This window comes from Etheostoma spectabile, chromosome 11, assembly GCF_008692095.1.
Source record: "Etheostoma spectabile isolate EspeVRDwgs_2016 chromosome 11, UIUC_Espe_1.0, whole genome shotgun sequence".
NCBI classification, from domain to species: Eukaryota; Metazoa; Chordata; class Actinopteri; order Perciformes; family Percidae; genus Etheostoma; species Etheostoma spectabile.
In genome coordinates, this window is record NC_045743.1 from 14,023,040 (window position 1) to 14,048,890 (window position 25,851).

The 25,851-nt window shown below is 40.1% G+C and overlaps 1 protein-coding gene across 3 annotated transcripts; it reads right to left on the reverse strand.

Annotated features, from left to right (window-relative positions):
• Positions 1-1,848: 1,848 nt before the first annotated feature.
• agpat3 (1-acylglycerol-3-phosphate O-acyltransferase 3) lies at positions 1,849-24,193 on the reverse strand. 3 transcript variants are annotated; one of them, XM_032529638.1, is made up of 11 exons: positions 23,944-24,193; positions 10,368-10,425; positions 9,436-9,666; positions 8,731-8,900; positions 8,372-8,533; positions 7,267-7,420; positions 7,075-7,177; positions 5,513-5,588; positions 4,977-5,175; positions 4,719-4,812; positions 1,849-4,688 (listed from the first exon to the last, which is right to left on the reverse strand). In XM_032529638.1, exons 3-10 carry the CDS (start codon positions 9,611-9,613, stop codon positions 4,721-4,723), a joined length of 1,134 nt encoding a protein of 377 aa, XP_032385529.1. In that variant the 5' UTR covers positions 9,614-9,666; positions 10,368-10,425; positions 23,944-24,193; the 3' UTR covers positions 1,849-4,688; positions 4,719-4,720. The 3 variants fall into 3 exon arrangements, with proteins under 3 accessions (XP_032385529.1, XP_032385531.1, XP_032385532.1); XM_032529640.1 differs by lacking the exon at positions 23,944-24,193 and adding an exon at positions 17,835-18,224 and having other exon boundaries at positions 1,849-4,812; XM_032529641.1 differs by lacking the exon at positions 23,944-24,193 and adding an exon at positions 16,416-16,573 and having other exon boundaries at positions 1,849-4,812.
• Between the last annotated feature and the right edge of the window lie 1,658 nt (positions 24,194-25,851).

Sequence of the window (25,851 nt, forward strand, 5' to 3'; positions counted from 1 at the left end):
CACCTTTAAGTGAGCAGTAAACAAGTTGTGACTTTTACCAACTATAGTATTGTACAGGAGAATTCTCCGGTATAAATATATTGCATCATAATAACTTTAAAGTAATAGGTGACATAGATATAAATATAATCTATCTAAAGAGAAATACCAGTTATTATCACAGTGAACAAACATTAAAATATGTCATTAGCCTTACCACTATATTTAATGCTAATGTTTAGTTTGTATAGTTAACTATAATGTATGGTAAATGAGAAAAAGGTTATCCTGAACATCTTTTTACTACAAGTGATATACATTACATGATATGCTGTTTGGTTATTTTACATTCAATATATTTCTGTCTGTTTTAATATGTGTACTCTCACTGCTTTGAGGTGGGCAGGGCTCAGTTGGAAAAAGCTGATGTCATGCACGTCCAAGCACTTATCAGGGCCTGAGGAACATTTGACCAGTTTAATCTGATTAAACCACACTCACACAGTCCTGATAAAGCTGAGTTTTCCTAGTCTTAATAAAAAAAAATGCCTAAGGTTCAAACTTTGACTATTTCTTGGTCATTTATAGAAACACATATAACTTGATACTAACTTTTTAGGGGATTTAAAGAAAAAAAGTCAAGATATTTCAACAGCAAGTATTGTCAACAAAAACAAGAATCACTTTATTTTAACTTCCTCAGAAAGCATTTTTATTCGGGTTTAAATTCAGAATCAATGCCACCGCTGTTGCATTGCCAGTCCAAAGAAGAGTCGCTGAGTCAGAATTAACTCGATTCAGTGACTGTGCAATAGTGCACATCATGCAAAAAGTAATTGACTACAGTAAGAAACAATGATTAATTACAAAGTTGGAAAAGTGCTTTGTAAGCAATTATCTGTAACTAGTGATGGCCGAATGAAGCTTTGTGAATTAGTGCCTTTATTTTCTGAGCCCACTAGATGGCCCTCTTGGTTTTGAGAGAAAGTTCTAAGGCGTTGCAATTCAGTGTATTCTCAACCCTTTGTTGAAAAGAGAGTGCCATCTAGTGAGCTCAGAAAAATAAAGACACTGGTTCTCGAAGCTTCATTCGGCCATCACTATCTGTGACTGCAGCCTTCTTTGTGTGGCTTTACTTAGAAGAGGTATCGCTGAAGGCATTTACAGCTCCCAGCCTGAAAGGTTAGCTAGTGTCAGATAAAACCTTTGCAGATAATTTCGTAAACCGCACCCTAGCTCAGTTTAAATCTTCTTCTGCTGTAGCTTTTCCATCAGTGGTACATTTGGCTGTAGCCTGATTGCAAAGCCTGTCATTAAAAAAAATGGCAAAGAATAGAAGAGCATCACTGCCTTTTCTAAAAGTGAACATCATACACATTTACATTATGTACATATGTATACAGCCTCTTAACATTCTGTCACATGTCCTGTGACTACATATCCAAAATGTCCTCAGGACATTGAATGAACAATTTGAGAATGTGTTAGTGTACTGCGAAAGAACACCTACGTAGAACTCTACCATTTCTAAAAGTGAGTGCAATATTCATCATTTACCTTATGTACACATTTTCCGTTTACACACTCTCTACACGGTATCCCACATGTGTGACTTTAGACTGTATCTTAATGGAAATGTATGGATGGGTCATGATGAATGAAGGAGATTGGATATAAATGTGCTTCTAAGAAAATGGTTCTGTTAATGTATGAGAAAATATGGGAGGTAGGAAAGGAAAGGGTTAAAAGACGTTTTGTGTGGGTTCAGCTACCCCCGCCCCGTTATCACCCTGAATTTGTATTCTTTGCATCTGAAACGCTGTGCAAACAGAAATTCACACAAATCCAAATAAGTCAAAAGAGTAAGGGTTGCTTTGTGATTACATCCTTTAATATTCTCAAGTGTTTAAATTGAAGAAAACATAAAAATAGCCTTAGAAAACAAAACAAAAACTGACACAAGAGGTGCAACTAACTCAATTATCTTTAAGATTTAAAAATGTCATTAAGTGGTGTCAATCTGTAAGTTAGTTATTCGTTTACATTGACCTCAGAAAACACAACCACAAGTTATGGTTATATTTCTTTACTGAATAAAAAACATCCAATATAGAAAGGTTTTCCAGATACTTGTCTAAACGTCTCAGCATCCTTTTTGCTTTGGAATATGATGTTAACAAGAAGAGTTGGACTGCATTGGTAACTGATCAGATCTCTTGAGGTTAAAGATAACAGTCCAAGAAAATATTTTAACAATATTAGAACAACTCAAAGTATCGTCTTGTAAAAATGTGAATTGGTTACAAACAGAACTCTGACAGCAGACTTCACTTCTCATTTCTCTTTAGTTGTCAATGTTTAAACTTTAGAACAAGCTGTTTGGCAACTAATCCCAGCAACTTGCTTGCTATACCCGAGGAAGGTTTTCAATTTTCAACCTACCACGGGGACTCGGTTTGCTTCTACATTTTCACACAAAAGATAAGCAGCACTGTCTATTAAGGCTTGCATGAAATCTGTCTGGGTTGAGATAACTACAGAGAGATGAAGTACACACATAGCGCATTTTGCTGTGGAGTAAAAAATTAAAACCAACAAAATATATGATTAACGCTACATGTGGCACGAAAGGAGGGTTGGGTGTGGGGGAGGGGTGCAGGACGCAGAAAATACCCTCCATGTCTTGCTACCATTGTTTGCATTTTGGACCAGGAGACGTGGCTTTAAACACTGGAAGAGATACACTCAAGTACTGCAGCAGCCAAAGTTTAATTTCTTGCAGTTAAAAACAAGCCATACATTTCACCATTCTAAAATTCAGTCATCTCAGAGTTGGAGCTGTGCACCTACAATGGCTAGGACATCCAAAGAAAAGAAGTTGCCTGCACACGATGTGGAAGCAGCTTTCTTTAACTAACGATTATGTACAGGTACAAGGATGCCTTTAACAAAAGCAACAACTTGCTAGCTTTCAACTTTAAAGACTAACAATGGTTTTTATTGAATCATTTGCTTTGGTAATCGAACCAAACGAAAGCACGCTGCCCTTTATGCACTGTAATGGGAGGAAGAGCATGAATATTGAAAACATGACACAGAGGTATAGGCGGGATAGGAGGTGGGTGCTGTTTTAAAGGGGTGGCGAATAAGCAATCCCTTGCCTGAGCAAGCTTGATTTAAGGCAAAGGTTGAAAAATCACTACTACAGTCAACATGTGGACAGAAAAAATAATATGCTAACAGCTGAGAGGCTACATGAAGACAGTTGGCGCATTGTAACTGTCAACACTGGCAGAGGAGGGGGAGGGAAATGGAGTAGCTTGAACAGCTTCAGTGTTTGGACTAAGGTTGCTGGTTGAATTACCATCCCATTTAAGGGGGCCAGAAAGCTTCCAACCATGTTTTATAAATGAACAATAATATGTATGCACATTCCTATTTGTGGAAAACAAATAGTGAAAATGGGAATAGAAACTGGGAAAATGGCCTAAATGTCTGGATGAATCTGTGGGTGTTGGGGTGCTATGGGCTACAAATGAGACCTGTGACAGGTGGTAAGTGCTCTTGATAAAGATTCAGAAAGCCTTTGCTGTAGTTTAGCAGACACCAGCCTCTCTAGGCCACGTTGTTAAGGGGTCAGTTCACAAAGATAACGAGACAATAATATCCAGCCGGGGGTATGATGTGGGATTTATATTTTGAGATCTCTGCTCCTTAACCTATTACAATAGGTTAGGCTGAACTGAATGTCATTGGTGGTGCTCAAATTATTTAAAATATTTGAGAAATTAAAGTGCAATGTCTCTTCGCAGAAATAAATGTGCCTACTACTTGGATAACCCAATGTGGTAAGTTCTCACTATTGTTTTTACAATTGACACATAGTAACTGATGAAAATTGTCATAAATTATCCTGAGCAACAGAGATATTTATTCTGGATGGAGCACTGCTGTTAAGTTTTTTTAAATGTACTTTTACAATGATTTGAGCACCATGGACAACATAGAGTGGCAGTAGAAGTGTCAGACCCATGGCACATAAAAACCCAAACTATCCACCAGGCTAAATATTTATTGATTTGGGCAACCCTTTACATTAAGGAAACCAGGCTGGGCCACAAGGCACCGGTTCCCAACTTGTGAGCGTGAAAAAAAAGGAAGGGAGATGTCTTGCATGTTACGGACTGCTGTTGCAGAAACACACTGCCCCTGGATAGTTAAGATTAAACAGATCAGATACGGATCGCCTTGTGTTCTGTGTCAAAAAGAATGAGCAGACCAACCCCCCCCTGAATGGCTGAAGACTGACAGGAAGTGAAGGTAGGTAAACCAGAGCAGGAAATAGGCTGACTGGCTGTCCATGTGACCCCAGACAGGTTAGAAGCTTAACCTCGGAGGTTACCGGGATTTAATTGGACTTGGATGTAGACAGTGGGTTGCTAGCTGGATTAAGAAAGATGCAGGGGAATACCGTACTGCATCTCCCCCTCCTTATGTTCTGTGTTACATCATAGAGCTTAAACCCCAGACCTTACGTGTTTTCACTCACTCTAGTGCCATTAGTATTTCTAAATCCGGTCTCTATTATGTTTTATGCAGCTGCGTCTCATCCCTGGCCTGCCAACTGACTTAACAGTAGGAGGAGAATGGAGTTGGGTAGGGGCGAGAAACCGCAGGACCGCACAGAAACGGCCGTACACGGACGGGGGTGGGGGGCTGGGGGGGAGGGGAGTGACACTCTTTAGTTTTGTTTCTTGGCCTCTGGGTTGCCGTAACTAGAGCCTGTTTTCTTCACCTCGGTGACCCCGATGAGGCGGCGGATAGCTATCGAGGCTGTAAAGAGAACAAAGAAAAGAAAGAGTGGGGTAAATGAGCGATTTAAAAACATTAAACAACACGATTACCCCCCCCCACGTACAGTCAAAGAACCACTGCCTGCTGGTCATTCCACTTCATTTTTCATCCTAAACAGGGCCACTATTGCAGAGTTTACCTACCTATGATGAGAAAGATGATAAAGCCAATGATGAGGAGGGGGGAGCCACTGACGACCACTCCGCAAGCAAAGTTAATGAGGGGCGAAAGTAGCAGGGTGGCCCAAAACAGGAAGTTCAGTAGCGTCCATGGCCTGCGAGGTGGAATTATTGTGGGTCCGGGGAACTTGCCTTCCTTTTTGTAGAATTCCTGTAAGGCGTCCTACACAGGACAGGAAGAAGAGAGGGTTTGCACTGAATTAAACTGATCAGGTTTGCCATTGCCTCATTTTGCCTTAGGGAATAGCAACCTCACCACCCTACTATTGCCGGCGCAAACGTAAATTAAAATAATCAATAGGAAATAAAATATAGCTCCTCTAAAAAGGTTTATTTGTTCAGGTCAAAATGTTCTGTAATATTTCAATTAACTGGGTTAGCATGACAGCGATGGTTTGCTATTCAAAACATCTGTGACTACTTTGTGCATTTTAGTCTTTAACAGTCTACAGACCCCAAAAAGTGATCGGTGACTTTAATGTCAGCTTTGCTCAGTTTACCTTCTCTTGGTAGAGCTTGTGCAGCCAGATGGCGCACTCTTGCTCATCCTCTGGTATATCCTCCACAGGAAACCGCCTGGTTGGAAAAGAGAGAAAGCCTTAAACCCTTAAACTGGGAATGGACCTTAAGATTCTTGAAACTACAAAGATTAGACACCAACTATTTCAGCCAAAATTCACACATTATTTTTCCGCGACAGTCAGAAATGAGCACATAATCAACTGAGACTACACGAAATGACAATACACATGGATGACATGATTTGCGTCACTAAGCAACCGCCCAAATCCTGTACAAACAAGAAGTCAGGAACATGCAACGAAACAGAAAGGGATGTCCAAAAACTATTTGACTTTCGGATCTATGCTGTAACTTGCCCAGGAAACGCTGAGATTGTGGATACAGAGAAGAGGATAAATTAAATTATACACAGAGGTGAAGGACCTTTTTTTTCCACTTCAGGTGTATTGAAAGCTGATGAATATGATGGGCACACTACACAATTTTACCACTTTTTCCCCTGGTATTACAATTTCTCTTGCTCACGTTTTGTGGTTATGATTAAAATTGTAAAAATGATTCGTGATGAGAATGATGGCCGGCGATCGTATAAGAATAACACCACACACACAGTATGTTTCAAATGATCATCATCAACTGATCAGAGTAGAATGGACTCGGTCCAACTAGGTCAGATAACTGGTGGTGACGGCCTAACAATAACTAAAAGTGGGTCATTCAATTGTAATGTCTGTACCAGTCTTTAAAAAGGGCATGATATATTTAGCCCAGTAAAAAAAAAAATCATGACCAACCAAACTAAAAAAACTACTACTATACCGTAAATACATATAAGCACTATGACCTAATAAAACTATTTTAAATAAATGTGTTGTTACCTACATTCATCAGGAATAACAAATTGGGATATTCAGCCAACACTGCATTCAAGAGTATGACTCTTAAACCATAGTATAATGGACAATAAAAGGTAAAATACTTTTCATGATGACTAGTTCTCTCAAGAGTGCAACAGAAAACCTTTCATGATAATATAGTAAATAATAGTTTCTCACCACCAGGGGGCACCCTCATCTGCACCAGAAATGTTCTTTTTGTGCTGAGGGATTTCTTTACACTCAAACTCTTATGTTTAACTGCAGTCTACTTAATGAAAAACCTAAAAAACACTATCCTCCTTTTCCTAGCTTTTCTTTAATGGAGTCAAATGAAGAAGCACAATACTTCTCTCAGTTTTGCTGATCAGACAAAAGACATGCTTCACTCAGCCGTTTCAGCATGAGACATCCCAATCTGTTTTTGTCTCATGGCCAACTCTTTACTCAGTGGGAGTGTCCTGGCCATTAGAGTTTTTGTTCTGAAACAATAAACACGCTGGGAAACTAGACACATTTTTGAACGCTCTCACTGTCTCCAAAAGGTTTAGAAAACATTACTCATTTTCCACTTTGAAGAAAGGCAGTGCAGCTGGCAGTGTAATGCATCACTACTACAATAACTGATGATTCAAATGTAAATGGAGGGCATCAGTGACACTCACCTCACACTCAAGTCAGCTTTGTATTTCTTGCCATTGACGATGCCCAGTAGAGTGGGTGTCTGGTTGTCTTTGAAGTTTAGAGTCACATCATACACAGCAGTTACTGTAAAACAGAAAAACACAGATTCGAAAAATAAAAGAATCCAATGTGAATTGAGCATGATGAACATTGTGTGTGTTTGATTACACTACCTGTGCCCTTAAGACATTGCAGTGTGGTGGTGAATCCTTTGGTTCTGGGTAATAGGTGGTACTTGAGCTTGGGCAGGCCTTTACTCTCTGCAACCTGCATACTGATTTGGTGCTTGGTCTCTGTAAAGCGGGTCCCCTCGCAATACAGCAGAAACTGTGGCGGTGGAGATGAGCTGTGTTATACATATACATAATACACACCTATAAAAAAGAAAGACTTGAGATGACCTCCTTTCCCATCCACTACCCTACTTATGCTTGGTTGAATTACAGATTAAGTTCAGACTAAAATAAAGTCACTTTCTCATCTTAATAGGCAAGTGGGTACCAACTCTTTCAAAGAGTATTAAGATTGTTTGTTTCAACACAGACATTTTCATTAGCACTGGCCTAAAGCTTGATTTAGGGGTTATTAGATCAACTGCTGATCTGCGTGATCTCAGCTGGTGAACTAGTTGAGTCACAGTGAAAATCTGCTTTACAAACGAAACAAACAGCAGCACCTGCTGCCACCAAGTAAGATGCCATAATTTTAAGCAACTTGCTTGTTTAAACTGGACGGACGGACGGACGGGCGCGCACACGGACACACACACACGGACACACACACACACACACACACACACACACGGACACACACACACGGACACATTCTTTTTTTTAGCAATCTCTATGCTATGAGATCTAAGCAATTGACTTAGTAGTGCAGTTATCAGAACCAGTAAACATGATAGATAAGCTATAAAAAAATATTAAAAAATTGAGACCATGTTGTAATAAACTGAAATAAATACCAAACCACTTTATCCACATTATGTATTTATAATCCTAAATGGAAACAGCCATACCTACACTTCACTAAAATGATGTGCTCAAGTAATTACATGTCTGCCTGTCTGAGAAGTTATTTCTGAGAGAATATTTCACAATCTTGACTGTGTCACTGGGCTAAAGTTGACTGATTGCAAAACTACATGCTATGGTATTTGTGCAAATGGATGTGTTGGAGCATCAAACTGGATCTTAGCAAACTGCTAAAAACTTTTCACACAACTTACTACACTCACACCAGAGGACAAACACAGTATGTCTATGGTTTACTTACCCACATATATTCAGGATAGTCTTTGAGCCTACTCAGTCCTTTGAAGACAGTATTTCGGTCCTCCTCCCATTTTCTTTTGCAAAAGACTATTTCTAGGAAGTACCAGGTCCAGCCAATTAGAGGAACCTTCAGTAGCTCATGTTTGGCTAGGACCTTTGAACTCTAGATAGGGGGGGAAAGGGATACTTTTTTCAATAATAAAACTTGGATTTCTCATCATATCCCACCTTCATGAAAAGAGCAGGCTCTGGTGATGAGAGGCAATTTAATTTATTAATAAGTACGTCAATTATGTAAAGATTAGGGTTTTAGTATCATATCATTAGTCTCATATTGTCATATTTTGCTACATTACTGACCCCTAGGACGCCATATCTTTCACACATGGTCCAGCCACAGAGGAAATCGATTTCATAGTTGTGGTTGAGGATGGTGATGACATGCTCTTTGCCAAACTTGTCCACCGTAGCTTGGTCAGTGTATACGGTGCATTCTGTGCCTGACCACCACTCCAGCAGCATCACCAGCTCTGCACAGAGACAACAAATCATCATGTGCACTGGGAATGGACTGACAAAACTTCTTTGTTCATAATATTGACCATAAGAATTATGTTAAGTACCAGTTCACAGCACTTTCCTCTGAATACATGTCAGAAATTGCTTTTCAGTTTTTCTGATTAATATTACAGTGATTCTTACTACAAATGAGTTGCTAATAGTGACAACCCCATAGAAAAATAATCTGCTGACTCTGCAGTTGTATGGAGCTATTTTGGTGTAAATGCATTGTTTGTTTGAGCCTCAGCTGCTCTCATTAACCCACATAGGCAGCCACTGCTACCTGCTCAGCACCAAACAGCAACAAGCTAGTGGGTGCCTGGTGATATTGTGGGAGATCTAGCAGGTAGGGATTCATCTCAGAGCATGAATCAGGCAGGTGGCCACGTCAAGTATGACAACACACTACCTAATGCCATTTCTTGTTTACATATTTTTAAATATGAAAACTGGTATTTGCATTTAAGAAAAAACAACAACAACAAAAGAGTAGTATATACTCACGACTCCATAGGGAGTAGGCGAGCCGGCAGTTGATTGTGCGGTAGAGCTGCTTGTTGATTGGCCAGAGGATGCAGGTGCAGAGCTGAATGAAGTTTATGATGAGGCCGCTTACCACAAACACAAAGCCCATCAGCAACTGCAGGATGAACAGGCTCTTTAGGTGGGCCAGCAGAGCCATGGCTGAGGAGCCTGGAGAGCTGAGTAGGCTCCTCTCTATACACTATGACCAACCTTAGAGAGGGCAGAAACAGAGGACACATTTTTTATAAATAGATTGGCTAACGTTAGCTAATCTCTCCTCATGTTTGTTACAAGAGTGAGAAACAAGGCATTGTGAGCCAACATAACGTACCGAGTAACGCAACAATCTGCAAGAAACAGGCTGCTTACAAATCACTAAAATAGTAGTGGCAGCACCATTTGGATTAGTCAATCAATGCCGTTAGCATTGGCGCTAACACTATTGGTACTTAGTTTATGACAAATTGTTTCAGCTGTGCTTTCTAACGTGTCATTGGGCTAACCGAGAAACGTTAGCCTTTACAAGTGAGCTGCTTCAATTCACTTGTTAGATAAAGTTTCTCTGCTGATTTGTGTTTGTTGCTGTGAATGTGCTGCAAAATAATAAAAACCATGCCATGCTGATGTTGGAAGTCCCTCTAGTGGATAGAACGTGTAACAATGGCCACATGAGTATAACGGCATTGACATTGCCTGAGTAGTGTAGTACATGTTTATAACAAGCTGCATTTGAGCATTAAATATTGCCACAGCAATGAAAACAATTTCAAGTATGGGGGGGAGCATGATGGAGAAAGGTAAAAATAATGGGAGGGGAGGGTTGCAAACAATCAGAATTATGGAACAGTGCAGTGTAGTCTGTTTAAGTCTGTTGTTCCGCAGGGAATTAAGAAAACAGCAGGGTTTCTTACCACGGTGGGACCCTTTTACAACCCGCGTTTACACGGTCCGTCAGCCAATATTACAGACCTGATGGAGACAGAAGAACAGATGTTGAGCCAACAGTGGCAGAAGTGACACAGTTACAGCACAGTATCATTTACGGTATCATTTAATGAAGTGCATGTTTGTTGAATGAATTGTGTTAGTTAATGACTAGAGAACAAAAACCAGTTAAATATATATAAAAAATTGGCAGGATATTGGCAGGACCTGGACCACGCTGTTGTATACGCTGATTCAGAGCATCCCAAATATGCTCAATGGGAGACATGTCCAGTGAGTATGCTGGCCATGCAAGAACTGGGAGGTTTTCAGCTTCCAGGAATTGCAGCATGGGGCCGTGCATTATCATGCTGCAACATGGTGATGGTCGTGGATGAATGGCACAACAATGGGCCTCAGGATCTCGTCACAGTATCAATACAATGCACCTGTGTCCGTTGTCCATAACATCCGCCTGCATACTATACCCCACCGCCACCATGGGCCACTTGATCCACAATGTTGACATCAGCAAATCGCTCACCCACACAACGCCATACACGCTGTCTGCCATCTGCCCAGTGTAAGTACAGAGTTAACCGGGATTCATCCGTGAAGATAACAGCTCTCCAAAGTTCCAGATGTCATCAAATGTGAGCATTTGCCCACTCAAGTCTGTTACAACGAGAACTGCAGTCAGGTCGAGACCCCAATGAGGAAGACGAGCACGCAGATGAGCTTCCCTGAGATGGTTTCTGACAGTTTGTGTTGAAATTCTTTGGTTATGCAAACCGATTGTTGCAGCTGCTGTCCGGGTGACTGGTCTCAGACCATCTTGGAGGTGAAGATGCTGGATGCGGAGGTCCTGGGCTGGTGTGGTTACATGTGGTCTGCGGTTGTGAGGCCGGTTGGATGGACTGCCAAATTCTCTTAAACTCCTTTGAAGATATCTTATTGTAGAGAAATGAACATTCAATTTACGGGCAACAGCTCTGGTGGACATTCCTGCAGTCAGCATGGCAATTGCTCGCTCCCTCAAAACTTACGACATCTGTGGCATTGTGCTGTGTGATAAAACTGCACATTTTAGAGTGGCCTGCCAATATCCCGCCCCCCCAATACAGTAAAACTGCACATTTTAGAGTGGCCTTTTATTGTGGCCAGCTTAAGGCACACCTGTGCAGTAATCATGCGGTCTTATCAGCATCTTGATATGTCACACCTGTGAGGTGGAGGGATTATCTCGGCAAAGGAGAAGTGCTCACTAATACAGATTTATGAACAGATATGTGTACATAGAAAAAGTCTTAGATCTAAGACTTCAGCTCATTAATTTTGTATATATATAGCTAGACTATTTTGTTAAAGAACGTCTAACATTACAATGTACTGGCCAGAGACTTGTTTTAACAGTCACCAACACACTGATCACAAACATATTAAGCATTTTTCTTTGAAGTGACAGTTACAATAAATGAGTACCAATCAGGATGACCACAGTCCACCTGGCCTTGAATAGACTGTTCCCACATCTGCACCAAAGCCAATTAAAGTGTAGGTCAAGCCAGTTTAAAGCTTTTCTGAGAAGCACTTTAATCTGAGTTGTCCTTTTGTTGATCTGTGGACAGCCAATCCACTTCATGACTGCCAACTGGGCCTCAACTTGTTTTGCATTTTAACTTTCTGACCTTTTTAAAAACTCCATCAACATCAGAGTATATGGCTAAAATCATATAGCTAGGCTATACTGTATGCTAGGGGTGGGGGGGGGGGAAAACGTTAGAGCAAAGTATTGCAAGATTCTTCGTGCCAAAACTGTATCTATACACAGATGCCAAGTATCAATTATTATATATGTGTTGGTCAGGTTGCCTGCTTGACAATCCCATTTCGTTATAAAATTGAAGTGAGATGAACAAACAGAAAAGTGTATCTTTTTAGATAAAACCGATGCTGAACAAGTTCTCTTTTGGGGACATCATTTGAAATTGGGAAAAATTTGAAGTTGGGAAAAAAGGTTATAAATATTATATATATATATATAATATAATATTCTGCAATTGTATATTGCAATATGTTTAAATTAGCAAAACAATTGTACCGTGACAAAAGTATTGTGATAATATTGTATCGTAAAGCCTCTGGTGATTTCCACACCCAATTGTATGCCAGAATGCATTTTAAGGTCTGAAAAGATTTTAAATGAAACAAATCTCTACATCATTAAACCAAGTCTTTGATTATATGATCGTCATCCTCACGCACAAAATATAAAATAAATGTACAAAATAATATATAAAAATCCAGTCTGAAATTGCTAGATAGATTGCTAAGAACACCTGTGGTTGATCAAACCATTTACCTGTAATTAAGGAGTACTTGATGTGCTGTAATCGTTACTGCCAAAAATGCAGCACGTTATAACTGAAGCTGTTTTTTGTTTTTGTTTCCATCAGACCAACTAGATCTCTGAGCTGAGAGGCAAAGACTTTTTTTTTTTTTAACGGTTCTTCCTTGGTTAGTGGGCCGTGCACGAGACAAGCGCATAAATGCTGACGATTGGCTGAGGTTGGGTTAAATTTCATGGTAAGCCAATCAGAGGTAAAGTTGGGCGGGTGTTCAAAAACACAAACACCACAAGTGAGTCCGTCAATGAGAGACAGGTATGGCGAGCCCAAATGAGGGGCAATAAATATAAAATGTTCCAAAACATCTATGGTGTTATTTGTATGATCCCCTATTTAAACATAATATCATACTTGGCATTTGATTGGAGGCTAGTCTCACAGCAAAATTAAAATAGTTTAGCTGTGTGTACATTGTTTCTGTTAATGTATTGTATTAAGTGTCCATTTCATTATAATATTCAGATTTATCACAAATAATTGAACATGCACATATATTTTAAGTTCCATTAAAGAGGAGTGGAGGTGGGGTCACTTAAATGTTAAGTTACTTTCTGAAGTAACTAGTTACTTTTATAATTTGTAACTGCTAATTTAGATACTCCTTCCAAAAATTAACTTAACCAATTACTTTTTTAAAGTAACTTCCCCAACACTGAACATATGTCCAATTACCTGCATTCACTGATACAACTATACAACAGCAAACCAGCAAAAACAGAAGCCGTCTGGTGTTTACTTATAACAGCTTGCATGCTAGACAACAAGGGAAACAATAACATTGTGTGCCTGCGTGTTACATTGACACAAGGGTTTCCAACCACATACACTATTTTTTACTACTAGTGTCTGTAATGACTACTTTATTGGTGCTTCAATTATTGTCTTTGATATTTTTTCACAGGAGCAACTAGATCACAGTTTCCCCATTAGACATATCGTCCCTTCCACTCATGATTTCTTTTCATCCTGCAGACTCTCTAAACACACCCCAATGAACTGGATAAAACAGAAATGTGAGCAAATTACTAACATATGCCACAAACATCTATCATGACAAATAATTCAGTCATATAGATAACCAGAAATCCAAGACTTCTTGATGTTCAGCAGTCCAAAGAAGCAGTTCAAGAAGTACCATCTTAGTAAAGTGCAAAACAAGCAACCTTAATTAAGCTTTACAGCTGACACACGGCCAGTTCATTGCAGGCAACTAATGAAGGCAATCAGTCTATCTACTGCAATCAACCCCTCTTAAACAGTGTAGCGACTCCAGATCACATGAGCCGCTTTATGACCGGAAGGATTTTTGCAGTTCCTAGGACACAACGTTCTCAGAACCCTTTTTTCTCGTGTTCCAACTGGACCAATTTGGGGATTTCTCTGACCACAGTTCCTGTAACTCTTTCAGCTCCTGCTTCAGGGCAGGGTCTTTTCCCTTTCCGAATAGTGACCTAGTCATGCCCACACAGTGCGCCATCTGTAAAAGCCGTAGAGTCTGTGTCAGCAAAACATAATTGAATTACTTGACTGCGTGATTTAATATGAGAATGGACAGAATGCTGAACTCTGAAAAGTGGACTGATGTGGAGGTGTAGGTGCTGCTGGCCATGTACGCCACCGAGGAGGTGCAGAGGCACCAGGAAGGATCCACAAGAAACATTAAAATCTTTGGGAAAATCTACAGTGAACTAGCGCAAATGACAACGCAATAAAGACAGTTTCCGTGCTTGAGTTATTCCCTTTCCCCTCCTACCAGTTCCTATGGCCAGTTGGCCAGTTGGAACGCAAATGACAAAACCGGTTTTGAGGGAGAGTAGTTTGAACTGTTTAAAAGTGGACTGTTCCAATAACTACGTTCCTGTAACTACTTGGTCAGAAAGCAGCTATGGTGGCAGTAAGACTTTCTTCCTGCAGTGCCAAGGCGTTTACATTTTATTCTTTTCAGCTCATAACCTTGAGGCGGATGGGCTACACCAGCAGAATCCCCCACCTGGGGACCACTCATCTTCACTAAAATTAAGAAAATGAGGCTACAATTTGCATGAGCTCAACAAAATTGGACAGTTTAAAACTGGAAAAATGTTGCCTGGTATGATGAGTGTTGATTTCTGTTGAGACATTCAGATCGCACAGTCAGAATTTGACATTCAACCTAATGAGAACATAGACCTGTTGTTACCACTGGGCAGGTGGTGCAATGGTGTGGGGGATGCAATCCTATCAATATGGGCCAACATTTCTAAAGAATGCTTTCCGCACCTTGTTGAATCAACGCCACAAAAGAATTAAGGCAGTGTTGAATGTGAAAGGGTGTCAAACACGGTATTAGTATGGTGTTCTTAATAATCCTTGAGTGTACATGAATTAAACGTTCATGTTTAGGGGCGGTGTCCCTGATCATCAGCGGTTTTATTTCAGACCGCAGCACTCGAGCCGTAGAATGCTAGGGGAAATGTAGCTTGTGTGGATACCAACGCATTACTTGATCAACAAAAGAGCATGGCTACTTAAAAAGCTATTTGATTTGATTTCGTAGTTGTTTAACCAACAACCATACTGCCCTGGATATAGTGCTGATGGAGGCCTCTTTGTAATTTTTCAGACGGTGTAAAAAGCGAAAAATAACGGTGCAACCGGTTTGCATCCAACCAAACTGGTTTAACCTGGAACAACAAACAGGTAAAACCAGAAATCGACCCAACTGTTCTGCATGCACAGCCACAGCACTTCAGCTCATTGTTTTAGGCAAACATTTTAGAAATGTATTCATATACATTTATAAATCTGTGCTTAGGACACACTGAAGGGTTGAAATATTGCCATGTGTGCACATGTGTCATCTATCGCCTGATGGATTGGATTATCAGTGCAAACATCCAAAGTTGCCTCTGCATTATGTCACAGATTTGACCTTTGTTCCTACTGAGAGAGAGCCTTGGAGGGTAAAGTTACACTATTACACTCGTAGTTCCTGCAGTATATTTTGGAAAGGTTAGAACACTGGACAAACAAAGAGAACAGTGTGTAGTAAATATAAAGAACAACAATGGCTAAATTGTTTCAGCCAACTTGATGATGATGATAATGATGATGATGTGGATGAAGAAGAAACAGACGTAAGTACATGTATTGTGGATAATAAAAATTTAAATCTAGGATGGGCTGTACGAACAAAGTTTCTCAATTAGTACCTAGAAGGTTACTGAACCTATTCATCTGTATTTGTTTCTAATACCATTGCTCAATGATGAAAGCGACTGGAGTTGTAATCCACTGTATACGCTTAAATCCAGGATGTGAGATTCATTAGAGGGTCAGAACAGGAATCTTTAGAAATGCACTCATCTCCCCAACAACTTCAAAATTGTCTAATTTATAGAATTATGTTGCTAAAGTGGCTAACAAATAATCAAATACAATTATTGGTAAATGTTAGTCACGTAATCACATTGTCACACAGATGACATCAAACATGCATGCTTCGGGTGGGGTTATCCAGCAATGACGACAAGGTAAACACACTTGCAAAGTTATTTGCTGCAGTAGGCTACTGGACTAAACTAAACTGTAAAAATCAACCGGTAGAGACTTGAAACTTGCGACAGAAAGCGAAAACATTCAACTTACAATCTGTGTTGTTTGGCCACAAGCAGCCAAAGGAGAAGTTCCCCAACCAATTTTTGCTGTAGCAAGAAGCAGTAACTGTGTGCGAGAGTTCAGTCAGATTTCCAAACATACCATGACCTTTGTTCTCATTTTCTTTTCACATGCTCTTCTTTCTGTCTCTGTACATGGAGTCATACAACGCGGAACAATCACACACTATGACTCCAGTTGAAATGGAGGCCTTGATTCACAGTGCCTACAGCAAAATGCATCTTACTCGGGTTGGGCATCAAGATCCAGAAGTCCATCAATTTGGACTCCGAAGGAATTATTTAGAAATTAAAGTTTTGATTCTGCTTGTACAACGTTGTGCAAAGCAATACATTTGGTTTGGGTTTTGTCTAGGTACAACAATAGATGCGAGCACAAGAGTTTGGGTAAGGCCATACACACTGAGCTATTCCCTATATCCGCTACACTACTGAATGTAGTTGCTCATTGCTCTGATCCTGGCTTTATGTGCATTCATGCCACCTCCAAAAATAACTATGTTGCAAAATGCAACTAACCAGCAGCTCTGAAGATATTTTCTTTTTAGAATTAGGGTCAAATGGCCAACATTGAAAGTACATTCAATTAATCTTTTCGGTTTTATTTTAACGGAGGTAACGATCTGCTGGTAAAACAATGAGATTCATACATTCTAGGGCTGCCCCTTCAAATCGATGATTGGAGTCATCAGACCCCAAGTCGACTTGCATTTTGTTGGTCACTTATTTTTTTTAGCTGCATCATTGTACGATGAGCAATTTGGAAAAAAATGGCAGGCTGCACAATTTACAAATTTTTACAAAACCACAAAGCTTATCTCAAAAAGACCAAACCACAAAACTACCTGTGATGGAAAAAGAAAAGGGTAATAGAAACAGGAAGCAGTGCTAAGGCGAAAAGGGCAAGGCAGCGCAGCGAGAATTGGGCTTGTTGGCTGCTCCGACACTCTAAGCTCCGGTGCTGACTGTCAGTAAAGTTGCGTAAAGTTCTTTTGAACAGCTGGTAAAACCTCTTCTACTGTCATCTAGTGTGACTGAAAGTTCAGCTGACAGCGCTGTCAGACGCTCAGCAGGAAAAATCCTCTGTGTTGCGTTAGGATTTTGTAACTAAAGTATGAGCAGGGCACACACTTACTTTGTTAGACTATAGATAAGAAAAAGCATGAATAAGACTATAAGAGTAACAAACATTGGGTTTGACCATGAAAACACACGGTCCACCGTAGGTGCATTGCCCTGTATATAAATGTATGTAAAAAAAACAACAGCTAAATACAGGCAAACTTCAGCCACATCCTGGCAGACACTGCACCTTTGTAAAATCATTTAATAATTCTAAAAAAACGAATTGGCTTGCAAAGGTCTGCACACCCCTCTCGCATTCACTTACCAGTAGACATAGTAGGCCATTGCCATGACCACCAATGCCCCACAAATCCCAGTGAAGATCATCACAGCACTCTGGTTCAGCATTTTGGCTCGTGGTATCTCACCAAATCAAAGCCAGAATAAAAAACATAAAAGAAAAGTCCTGCAGAGAGCACTGGATAGTCACAGGCGGTCCTGCTTCATCGCCATGGCAATCCCACAGAAGGAAAGAGGGGGATTATGATGACACCAAGAACACCGCCAGATCCCAGATCTTGTTGGAGGAGCTGACTAATCAGCACAAGAGTTTATTGAGGAGCCAAATTTTTCATATCACCATAAACATTAAGAATGGATAATTGAGAGCAAGTGCAAAAAGAGTCCTCTAAAGAATGCTAGGAAGACGGAAAAATGGCTCCCTTTGGGAAGGCATGTACTGAAAGCATTGTCTCACATCCATTCCCATCCTCTAATCCGATGGATCAGATTAGAGCTGATTAGCAGGCTATGGGCACCCTGGATATGTCACATTTCATTAACAAGAAGAAGGCTGGGCTCTCACCAACCAGGGTGGAGGGGGCAGAAGTGCTCTTCTTAAGGAACCAATAATGTAGAATGTCTTGCCTTACCTTGTCATTGACTACCTGTTAGTAACACCTAGCATTAGGCATAAAGTGACAGCCTCAAAGAGAGGGCCAACAGTTACCTTAAACAACCTTTTCATTTGTGGTTTTCATGTGTTCAGGGATGTTTATCCTACATTCACTCTTTTTGACAGTACCTTGGGTACCAAAAACACACTGAGATGGGAGATGGGGCTAGTAGACATGCCAACAAAACGCCTTTGGCTTCCCACACAGAGCTAATGTCAAATGTGGTTCAGACAAGCCGTCAACAAGCTCCAGAAATAAACACCAGCATTTACTGAGGCAAATAGGTCAAAGGGTAGAGTACAGTCCGGAGGCCTTGCCATTGGGTGTTAAAGCCAAATACGAACAGAGATCAAAATACATTGGGATAGCTTGACAATGAAGGTCATTTGTGTTTCAAAGCATGCAGTACTCTAAATACTGCACATAGGACCACTGTACTGCGGAACACACAATAGCAACATCAGTTTGCCTATACTTAAGGCTAGTTGTTTGTTATGCCTTGTGTGATATTTTAAAGCCACACCACTAACTACCATCACAGCCAAAAGTTAGGCTACTCTTAGTTAGGCCAGAAAGCAAAAAAATGACCATGAAGGATGGATAATACAACAGGAGAAATGTAACTTGCAATAGCCCAGGTTAAATCCCAAGATAAACCAAAATGATCACCATGGCAAAGTCATGTATGGCAATAACACAACTAACATGCACAATACACTGTCAGACTGAGCTCAGCAGGATACGGTCACTCAGTGCACTGTGTACTTAGTGTAAAACGTAAATGAACTGTATTTACATAGCGCTTTTCTAGTCTAAACAATTACTCATAGTACTGGAACCGTTCACCTTTCACACACATTCACACAGCCTGCCGAAGAAGTGACACCTGCTCATCAGATAAACACTTACACATTTACACTCTGATGGCAGCATCGGGTGCAACTTAGGGATCAGTGTCTTGCCCGTGACAGACATGGGACTGCAGGGCCAGGGATCGAACCGCCAACGTTCCGATTAGCAGTCAACCGCTCTACCACTGATCCACAGCTGCCCCAATGATATATCATTCATTTTCATAAGAACAATGAGTTTGTGATTTTTTATCATTTATCAACAAATCCCATGAAAAGACCTAAACCAGCAATTCATTGATCCTTCTAACATGTAGGCTATCATCTGTGTAGCCATCTACTATCGTCCAGAAAAAACATTTGCCTTTAGGTGATATACTTAGTCAAAAGTCAAAGTTACTGTAGTTTATGCAGTTGTAAGGGTTGTTTGGAATTATTTTAACGACAGTTGATATTGAGGAAATCTTGAAAACTACTCAGACGTTACATGCAAAGCCTTAACAACAGGTTATCTTAGAAAGGAAAGACAGGTTATAACAAATAAGGTAAAGAGAAGGCCAATTAAGAATGATCTTGCATCACTTCAATACAGTTGGATGTAGGCCTAGGCATAGCAAGAAGTGATGACTGATGAGCAGACCCAACAGAATCTTCTTTTTTATTCTGCGGAAAATTCCACAGCCTGCTGTTAAGCAGTAAGGATAAAAAGGTACTTCTGCTGCAGTCAGCAAAAATACTGGGACCAATGGCAAAAGGAAGAGGGGGAGTTAATGGATGAAATTGACTGCTTGAGCATGAACCCTCGAAGTTGTAGTTAACCACTGACAAAAATGATTACGAGGATAATAAAATGATGCACTGCTTGTGTGGGATTACCATCAAAGATGACACTGCTCAGAAAAAGGGCTTATCTACATAGGTATGTCTCAAAGTCTATAGGGAAAGCCTTGATCAGCTGTTAAAGGAGTCCAATAGGTTACTACAAACAGTCAGGTCACTGGAAGTGCCTTTTTCTGACGTATGATTTAGAAATAAAACCTAATATGTTTCTAGATAGATGGTTTAATTTGGCCACCATTGCAAGACATGCATGTCTTATTGTATAGCATGTCCTTTCTGCTCATAGTGACTGCATACAAACCCCACAAAGACATTAAACATGCTGTGGATTGCTAAAGGATTATTTAAATAAAATAAACAGACTTTGCTTATGACCAGAATTGGGCGTTGCGTCAACCTTCTTTCAGTGTTTTCTTTTTCTTTCAACTTTCTGATATGATGTGAAGCAGAGGGGGCAAGGAGAAGGTGATTTACAAAAACGTCCCCACAGCCCGTTGCTTTGAAGCCTGGCATCACCACCGAGCCCAGCGTACCGTACCGTCTTTCATGAGTTCACCCGGAACTCCCAGACAGCAAGCATGTTTAGTTTTGTCTGTTTCTCTCTGCCTCTCGAACCGGGCTTGTTAAAGTTAACTTATACAATAAAGAGATATAATATAGATAAACTGAGAAGTTATAGAGGTCCGTTAAAACAAGCGCTTTCAGAGCACACGTTAGGTTGTGATGGACAACAGCAAAGAGAAAGACAACACCAATCGTGCTGCCTACACCGTGTTATCCTCTTGCTAGAGTTAGCACCCAACAAGCTTAAACAGGGCAAGTTTTAAACACGTTTTTAGCCTCTAAACATGTTCATAATGTCATTAAAAGTGCCTACCCATGTGCAGTGACTCCTTCCGAGTAAACACAGTGAATCTGACTACAGTAGATGTGAAAGAAATGCATGAAAGTTGCTAAACATGCTAATTCAGCTCTGTTTAGTTCCTGTGTTGATACAGCAAGGAGTGCTTTGGGCTACAAACCACAACATCAAAAAGAGATAAACATATTTTTAAAAATAAGCATATGCTTATTTTTGAAAGTAAGTGCTGTAGTACAACTAGCAGGAGACAAGTTATAGTGGAGTTAAGTTTGGAGACACTACCTTATTTAATCAGTAAATTGATAACCTACATATTTTTGTTTTATCTCTTTTCTGTGTTGTAGTTTGCAGACGTCCATAAGCTCTCTTTCTGCCGTCTCAACACCAGAACTAAACACTGCTGAATTAGCACAACTTTCATGCATTTCTTTCACATCTACAGCAGTCAGATTCACTGTGTTCACTTGGAAGGAATCACTGCACATGGGGTAGGCACTTGTAATGACATTATGAACATGTTTAGAGGCTAAAAACACATTTAAAACTTGCCCTGTTAAAGCCTGTTGGGTGCTAACTCTAGCAGGAGGATAACACGGTGTAGGCAGCACCGATTGGTTTCATTTTTCTCTCTACTGACATTCCTCCAAACTTACAAACAACAGAGCTATGTGTTGGAATCGACCGGAATTCTCCTTTAAGGCGTACATACTGCCCCTGTCAGGTCCGGAAGGACTGCATCACACGGTACCTACGGTATTATGGAAAAATGAGTACAGACACGGTTTCAGAATTTTGGTACAGAGTTGGTATTGAAGTACCGGTTCTCGTGACATCCCTAGTCGTACAGTATACAATATATAAATAAAAGAGACCAGGACACAACTTTTCTTTCATTTCTGATTCGTTCCATTTAGTTTTGTTGTCTCTATCCACTTCTTCACTTACACTGCCACTCTGTAGACATATGCACACGCATGGTGCACTCCATAGGGGTTGTCACGTAGCGAATGAATGAATGTGAAGTCACAGGAATAAAATATTCACAAATGTGTATATTAATATTTGCGTGAACACGATAGCTGCAAACTTGTAACGCAACATTTACCCGGGTTAATTTTCCATCTCTAACCACAACTCAGTGATTACAACCTCTCGAATCAGCCAGTGCAACTTCACAAATGTGCTCTCTCCCATCATGAAGTGGAAAATCTGCTCACCTCGACTTTTGCAACACTGTTGGCGATGCATTTGGTGCAAAACTGATTTGTCTAAACACTTTTTAACAGTCAAACTAAAACACTGGCGGTGAGCTCCAGGTCCTGCACCCGCAAACAGAGTCCCTGTGGGTAGCAGGCTAAAACCGCAACAATACTGAATAGATTAGACAGTCTAGTAGTAATTCTAAAGGAAATGAACAGATTGCAATTTACATGAGTGGCTATTTGTCATGGCCATTTATCAGATTACTGAAAATGATATACACACCTTACATATTTCCTTTGGGATGAATAAAGTATTCTATCTATCTATCTATCTATCTATCTATCTATCTATCTATCTATCTATAATTTATTAATCATTAGCATAGCCCAGCACTAAAGTAGACTATACAGGACATCTAAGTTATGTTGCGTACAGGCACACCTATCAAAATGCTCTCCAATATCCTTTTGAAACCAGTGATTCAACATACTCATTACCATTAAATAATCATTGTTGCACTGTCTAACTGTATCAGTGGACTACCCATATAAGGCTTTAGTCTAACTTAACATGGACAGTATTATGAGAACGCAGCTGGGACTTGCACAAAGTAATAAACAGTCAGTCAGAGCATTATTATGATCACTAGTACTGCTGCTGTAATAAGGGAATTTGCCCATTGTTGGATGAATAAAGTATTATCGAATCTAGTAAAAATCAAAACATAATTTAAACCACAACTAGCAAGAACTGCCAGGAATGATCGCGGTAACATTTGCCTGTTACGCACGTACTGGTAGCTCTCTTGGTTAAAATTTAGGTTCAAGTTTTAATTTAGCCATGGCTGAAGGAGTTGCTTGAATGAACTCTAGTTACCTTTTGTCTGTGTGGTACGACATACTTGGTCAACTCGGAGCCAGCTGCTTCACATGCCGTGCAGCGATGCACAGGCGGCTTGCAGTGTAGTTAGTAGCGGCACTATGGTCTTTTTAAATGAACTCGGACATTTTGCAATCTACTCTGGCATGCCACACTGAGTGTAGTAAGTGTATAACGTTATGTTAACATTACACGGATTAACGCTGTAATTGTTTTGCATCTCCACAGCCCCCGAATAAAAATGCACGAGTGGAGTAACGTTATGTATGCATTAGTGCGACATGGCTGTCTTAAAAAGCTAGCTAAATGACGAAGTAGCCAGCATGCCCCTTCTGTCCAACAGTGACTGGGCTTATCTGTTTGACACAAGTCATGACTGCGGTCGGGGGCGCAAGTTAAGCTAGCTGCGCGGTGAACTCAAAGTTGCAAACACAGACCACAACCTGTTTTATCACATCTTTACATCGCAAAATAAGATGATACAATCAGTCCTGTTATTGCTATCAGAGACAGCAAATAAGTTAACGCAAGCTGCCAAAAGCTTACCCTGATATTAACGTGCAACTCAGCCAAGCAGCACAAGGACAGAGTGGGGTGCTAACGGTAACGTTGCCCGCTAGCATGCTAAGTTAACAAAACCTGTGTAGCTAGCGTAATAATTATATTTGAGGTTAGAGGATAAACTCGGCTGGTTGAATGGTTCAATTGCTAAGGAGTGAAAATTCTCCACACACTTTATCTGAAAATAGTCAACTGACCTGTGTCGCTTAACGTTACGCTATGCTAGTTATCCAGCTAACGTTAGCAGCCAGTGTCAGTGACGTTAGGTTACTCTAGACTTACCTGAAAATGAATCACTTGAGAGTCGGAAGATTTTGTTGTACTTGCCGCTGCTTCCTTGCCTTCAGGGGCGTTAAGTAACTCGGTTAGAGAGCCCTTCTACTTCATCTGTTTCCTAAAACGCAACAAAAATGACTTGTGGTAATGCGATTTGCAAGAGAGCTATTGTTTGTCTGTTAAAGCCCCACATTTCCTCAAAGCCCATCTGAAGGTGGCATTCCCTACATCCGGTCCGGCCTCTTATTCTCAGAAATAATTAGAACACAAAATTGTTTTAAACAACGGGATTCTGCAGCTACAAACGTTCCGATTCATATACCGTTACTACAATGTCAAGTAACCTTACAGGTTTATTATACGTACATCACTTAACAAAAATAGTACAAGTAACGTTATATTTAGGCTAGTAAACTGGCTATGTATTTTGTCGTATTACTTATATGGCTAGAATACATTTCATAGCTTGATCTATTGAGAAATTATTTCCTATTTAAATTTGTAAATACCCCTTTGTCTCAAAAGATAAATTAAATCCCCAGTATCCAAAATGTGTACAAAATTGCAATTGCATGTTTATCCATCCAAGCAGCATTACATTATGTGAAACATGATGGCCTAAATGTAACAATAGCTTGTGGCGGTCAGTTACTTCTGTTGGACTACAGATTAAATCATTCTAAAACATTTAGCCTTTAATTGCACTTTTTATTAAATACCCAAGGTCTGAACAATCCAGTTTTCCTGACCTTACATGTGTAACAGTGCACAAGGAATTCACTTTTTACCAGTTTTACCTTACACAGCCACTAACATGCCAATAAAGCCATTTAAGTCCCTGAATAGGTATGCACGTTTGATCAACTTCCGACCTCTTAAGCCCTCTGCTGGTGGTTCTGCATAGCTGCAGTATAAATTGGAGGCGAGACAAGCTGAGGGATCAGGAACTTGTACACATAAGCCCTGAGGCCTTTTTTGTGACAAATCTGGTAGCTTATGTCTGTTGTTAACATATGGTATTTTATCTTGCTGGACTATAATGTCTCGAACATGAACCAGTCACTATAACAAATTCATCCCTTCTCTTTTACAGAAAACAGAACCTAGTTTTTTATAGGTTTTAGATAGTGCCCAGAAATAAGGTGTACTTCTACCTGTATACTTCTACTTGTATTCTTTCTTAGTGTATTCATGTTGCAGTTGGGAAGACATATTGGCCTGTCTGGTTATTTGGGTTAATGCTGGCTATTCAACTGTGGATTAGTGTTGGCAAAACAGAGCTTGCCCACATCACACAATCTAGGAAGCCCTTGGAAGTGGACTTGTTTGCCTTTTTCTTTATTTCTTTATTGCTTTTATTCCCTTGTGCTTTCAAATTAAAAGCATCTATTCTGATATGCAATACATGAAAATCAAATGCCTCAATCATTCTTAAGTAGTTTTTTGAAAAGAAATGTTACTTTGTCTTAAGTCAAGTTTACTAGTAATCTACAGTATATATACAGTGGGGCTCAAAAGTTTGGGCACCCCAGGTAAATATTTGTATTAATATGCATAAAGAAGCCTGGAAAAGATGGAAAAATCTCCAAAAGGCATCAAATGACAGATTAGACATTCGTATAATATGTCACAAAAAGTTAGATTTTATTTCTATCATTTACACTTTCAAAGTAACACAAAACAAAAACATGGTGTCTGCAAACGTTTGGGCACCCTGCAGAGTTTAGAGCATGCACCCCCCCCCTTTGGAAAGCTGAGACCTGACAGCGTCATGGATTGTTCTCAGTCATCATCTAGAAAGACCAGGTGACGTCAATCTTAAGGTTTTAAACGCCCGGACTCATCTGACCTCGTCCCAACAATCAGCACCATGGGTTCTTCTAAGCAGTTGTGTAGAAAACTGAAACTAAAAAT

Bases quoted from the DNA above. Each gene is read 5' to 3' on its own strand.
- agpat3 (XM_032529638.1), bottom strand. From the start codon at position 9,613: ATGGCTCTGCTGGCCCACCTAAAGAGCCTGTTCATCCTGCAGTTGCTG. The intron at 8,534-8,730 runs GTCAGTAATGTA...CCCCCTATCTAG, and splicing joins AAAGATATGGCGTCCTAGGG to AGTTCAAAGGTCCTAGCCAA. The intron at 7,178-7,266 runs GTAGTGTAATCA...TCTGTTTTACAG, and splicing joins GCAATGTCTTAAGGGCACAG to TAACTGCTGTGTATGATGTG.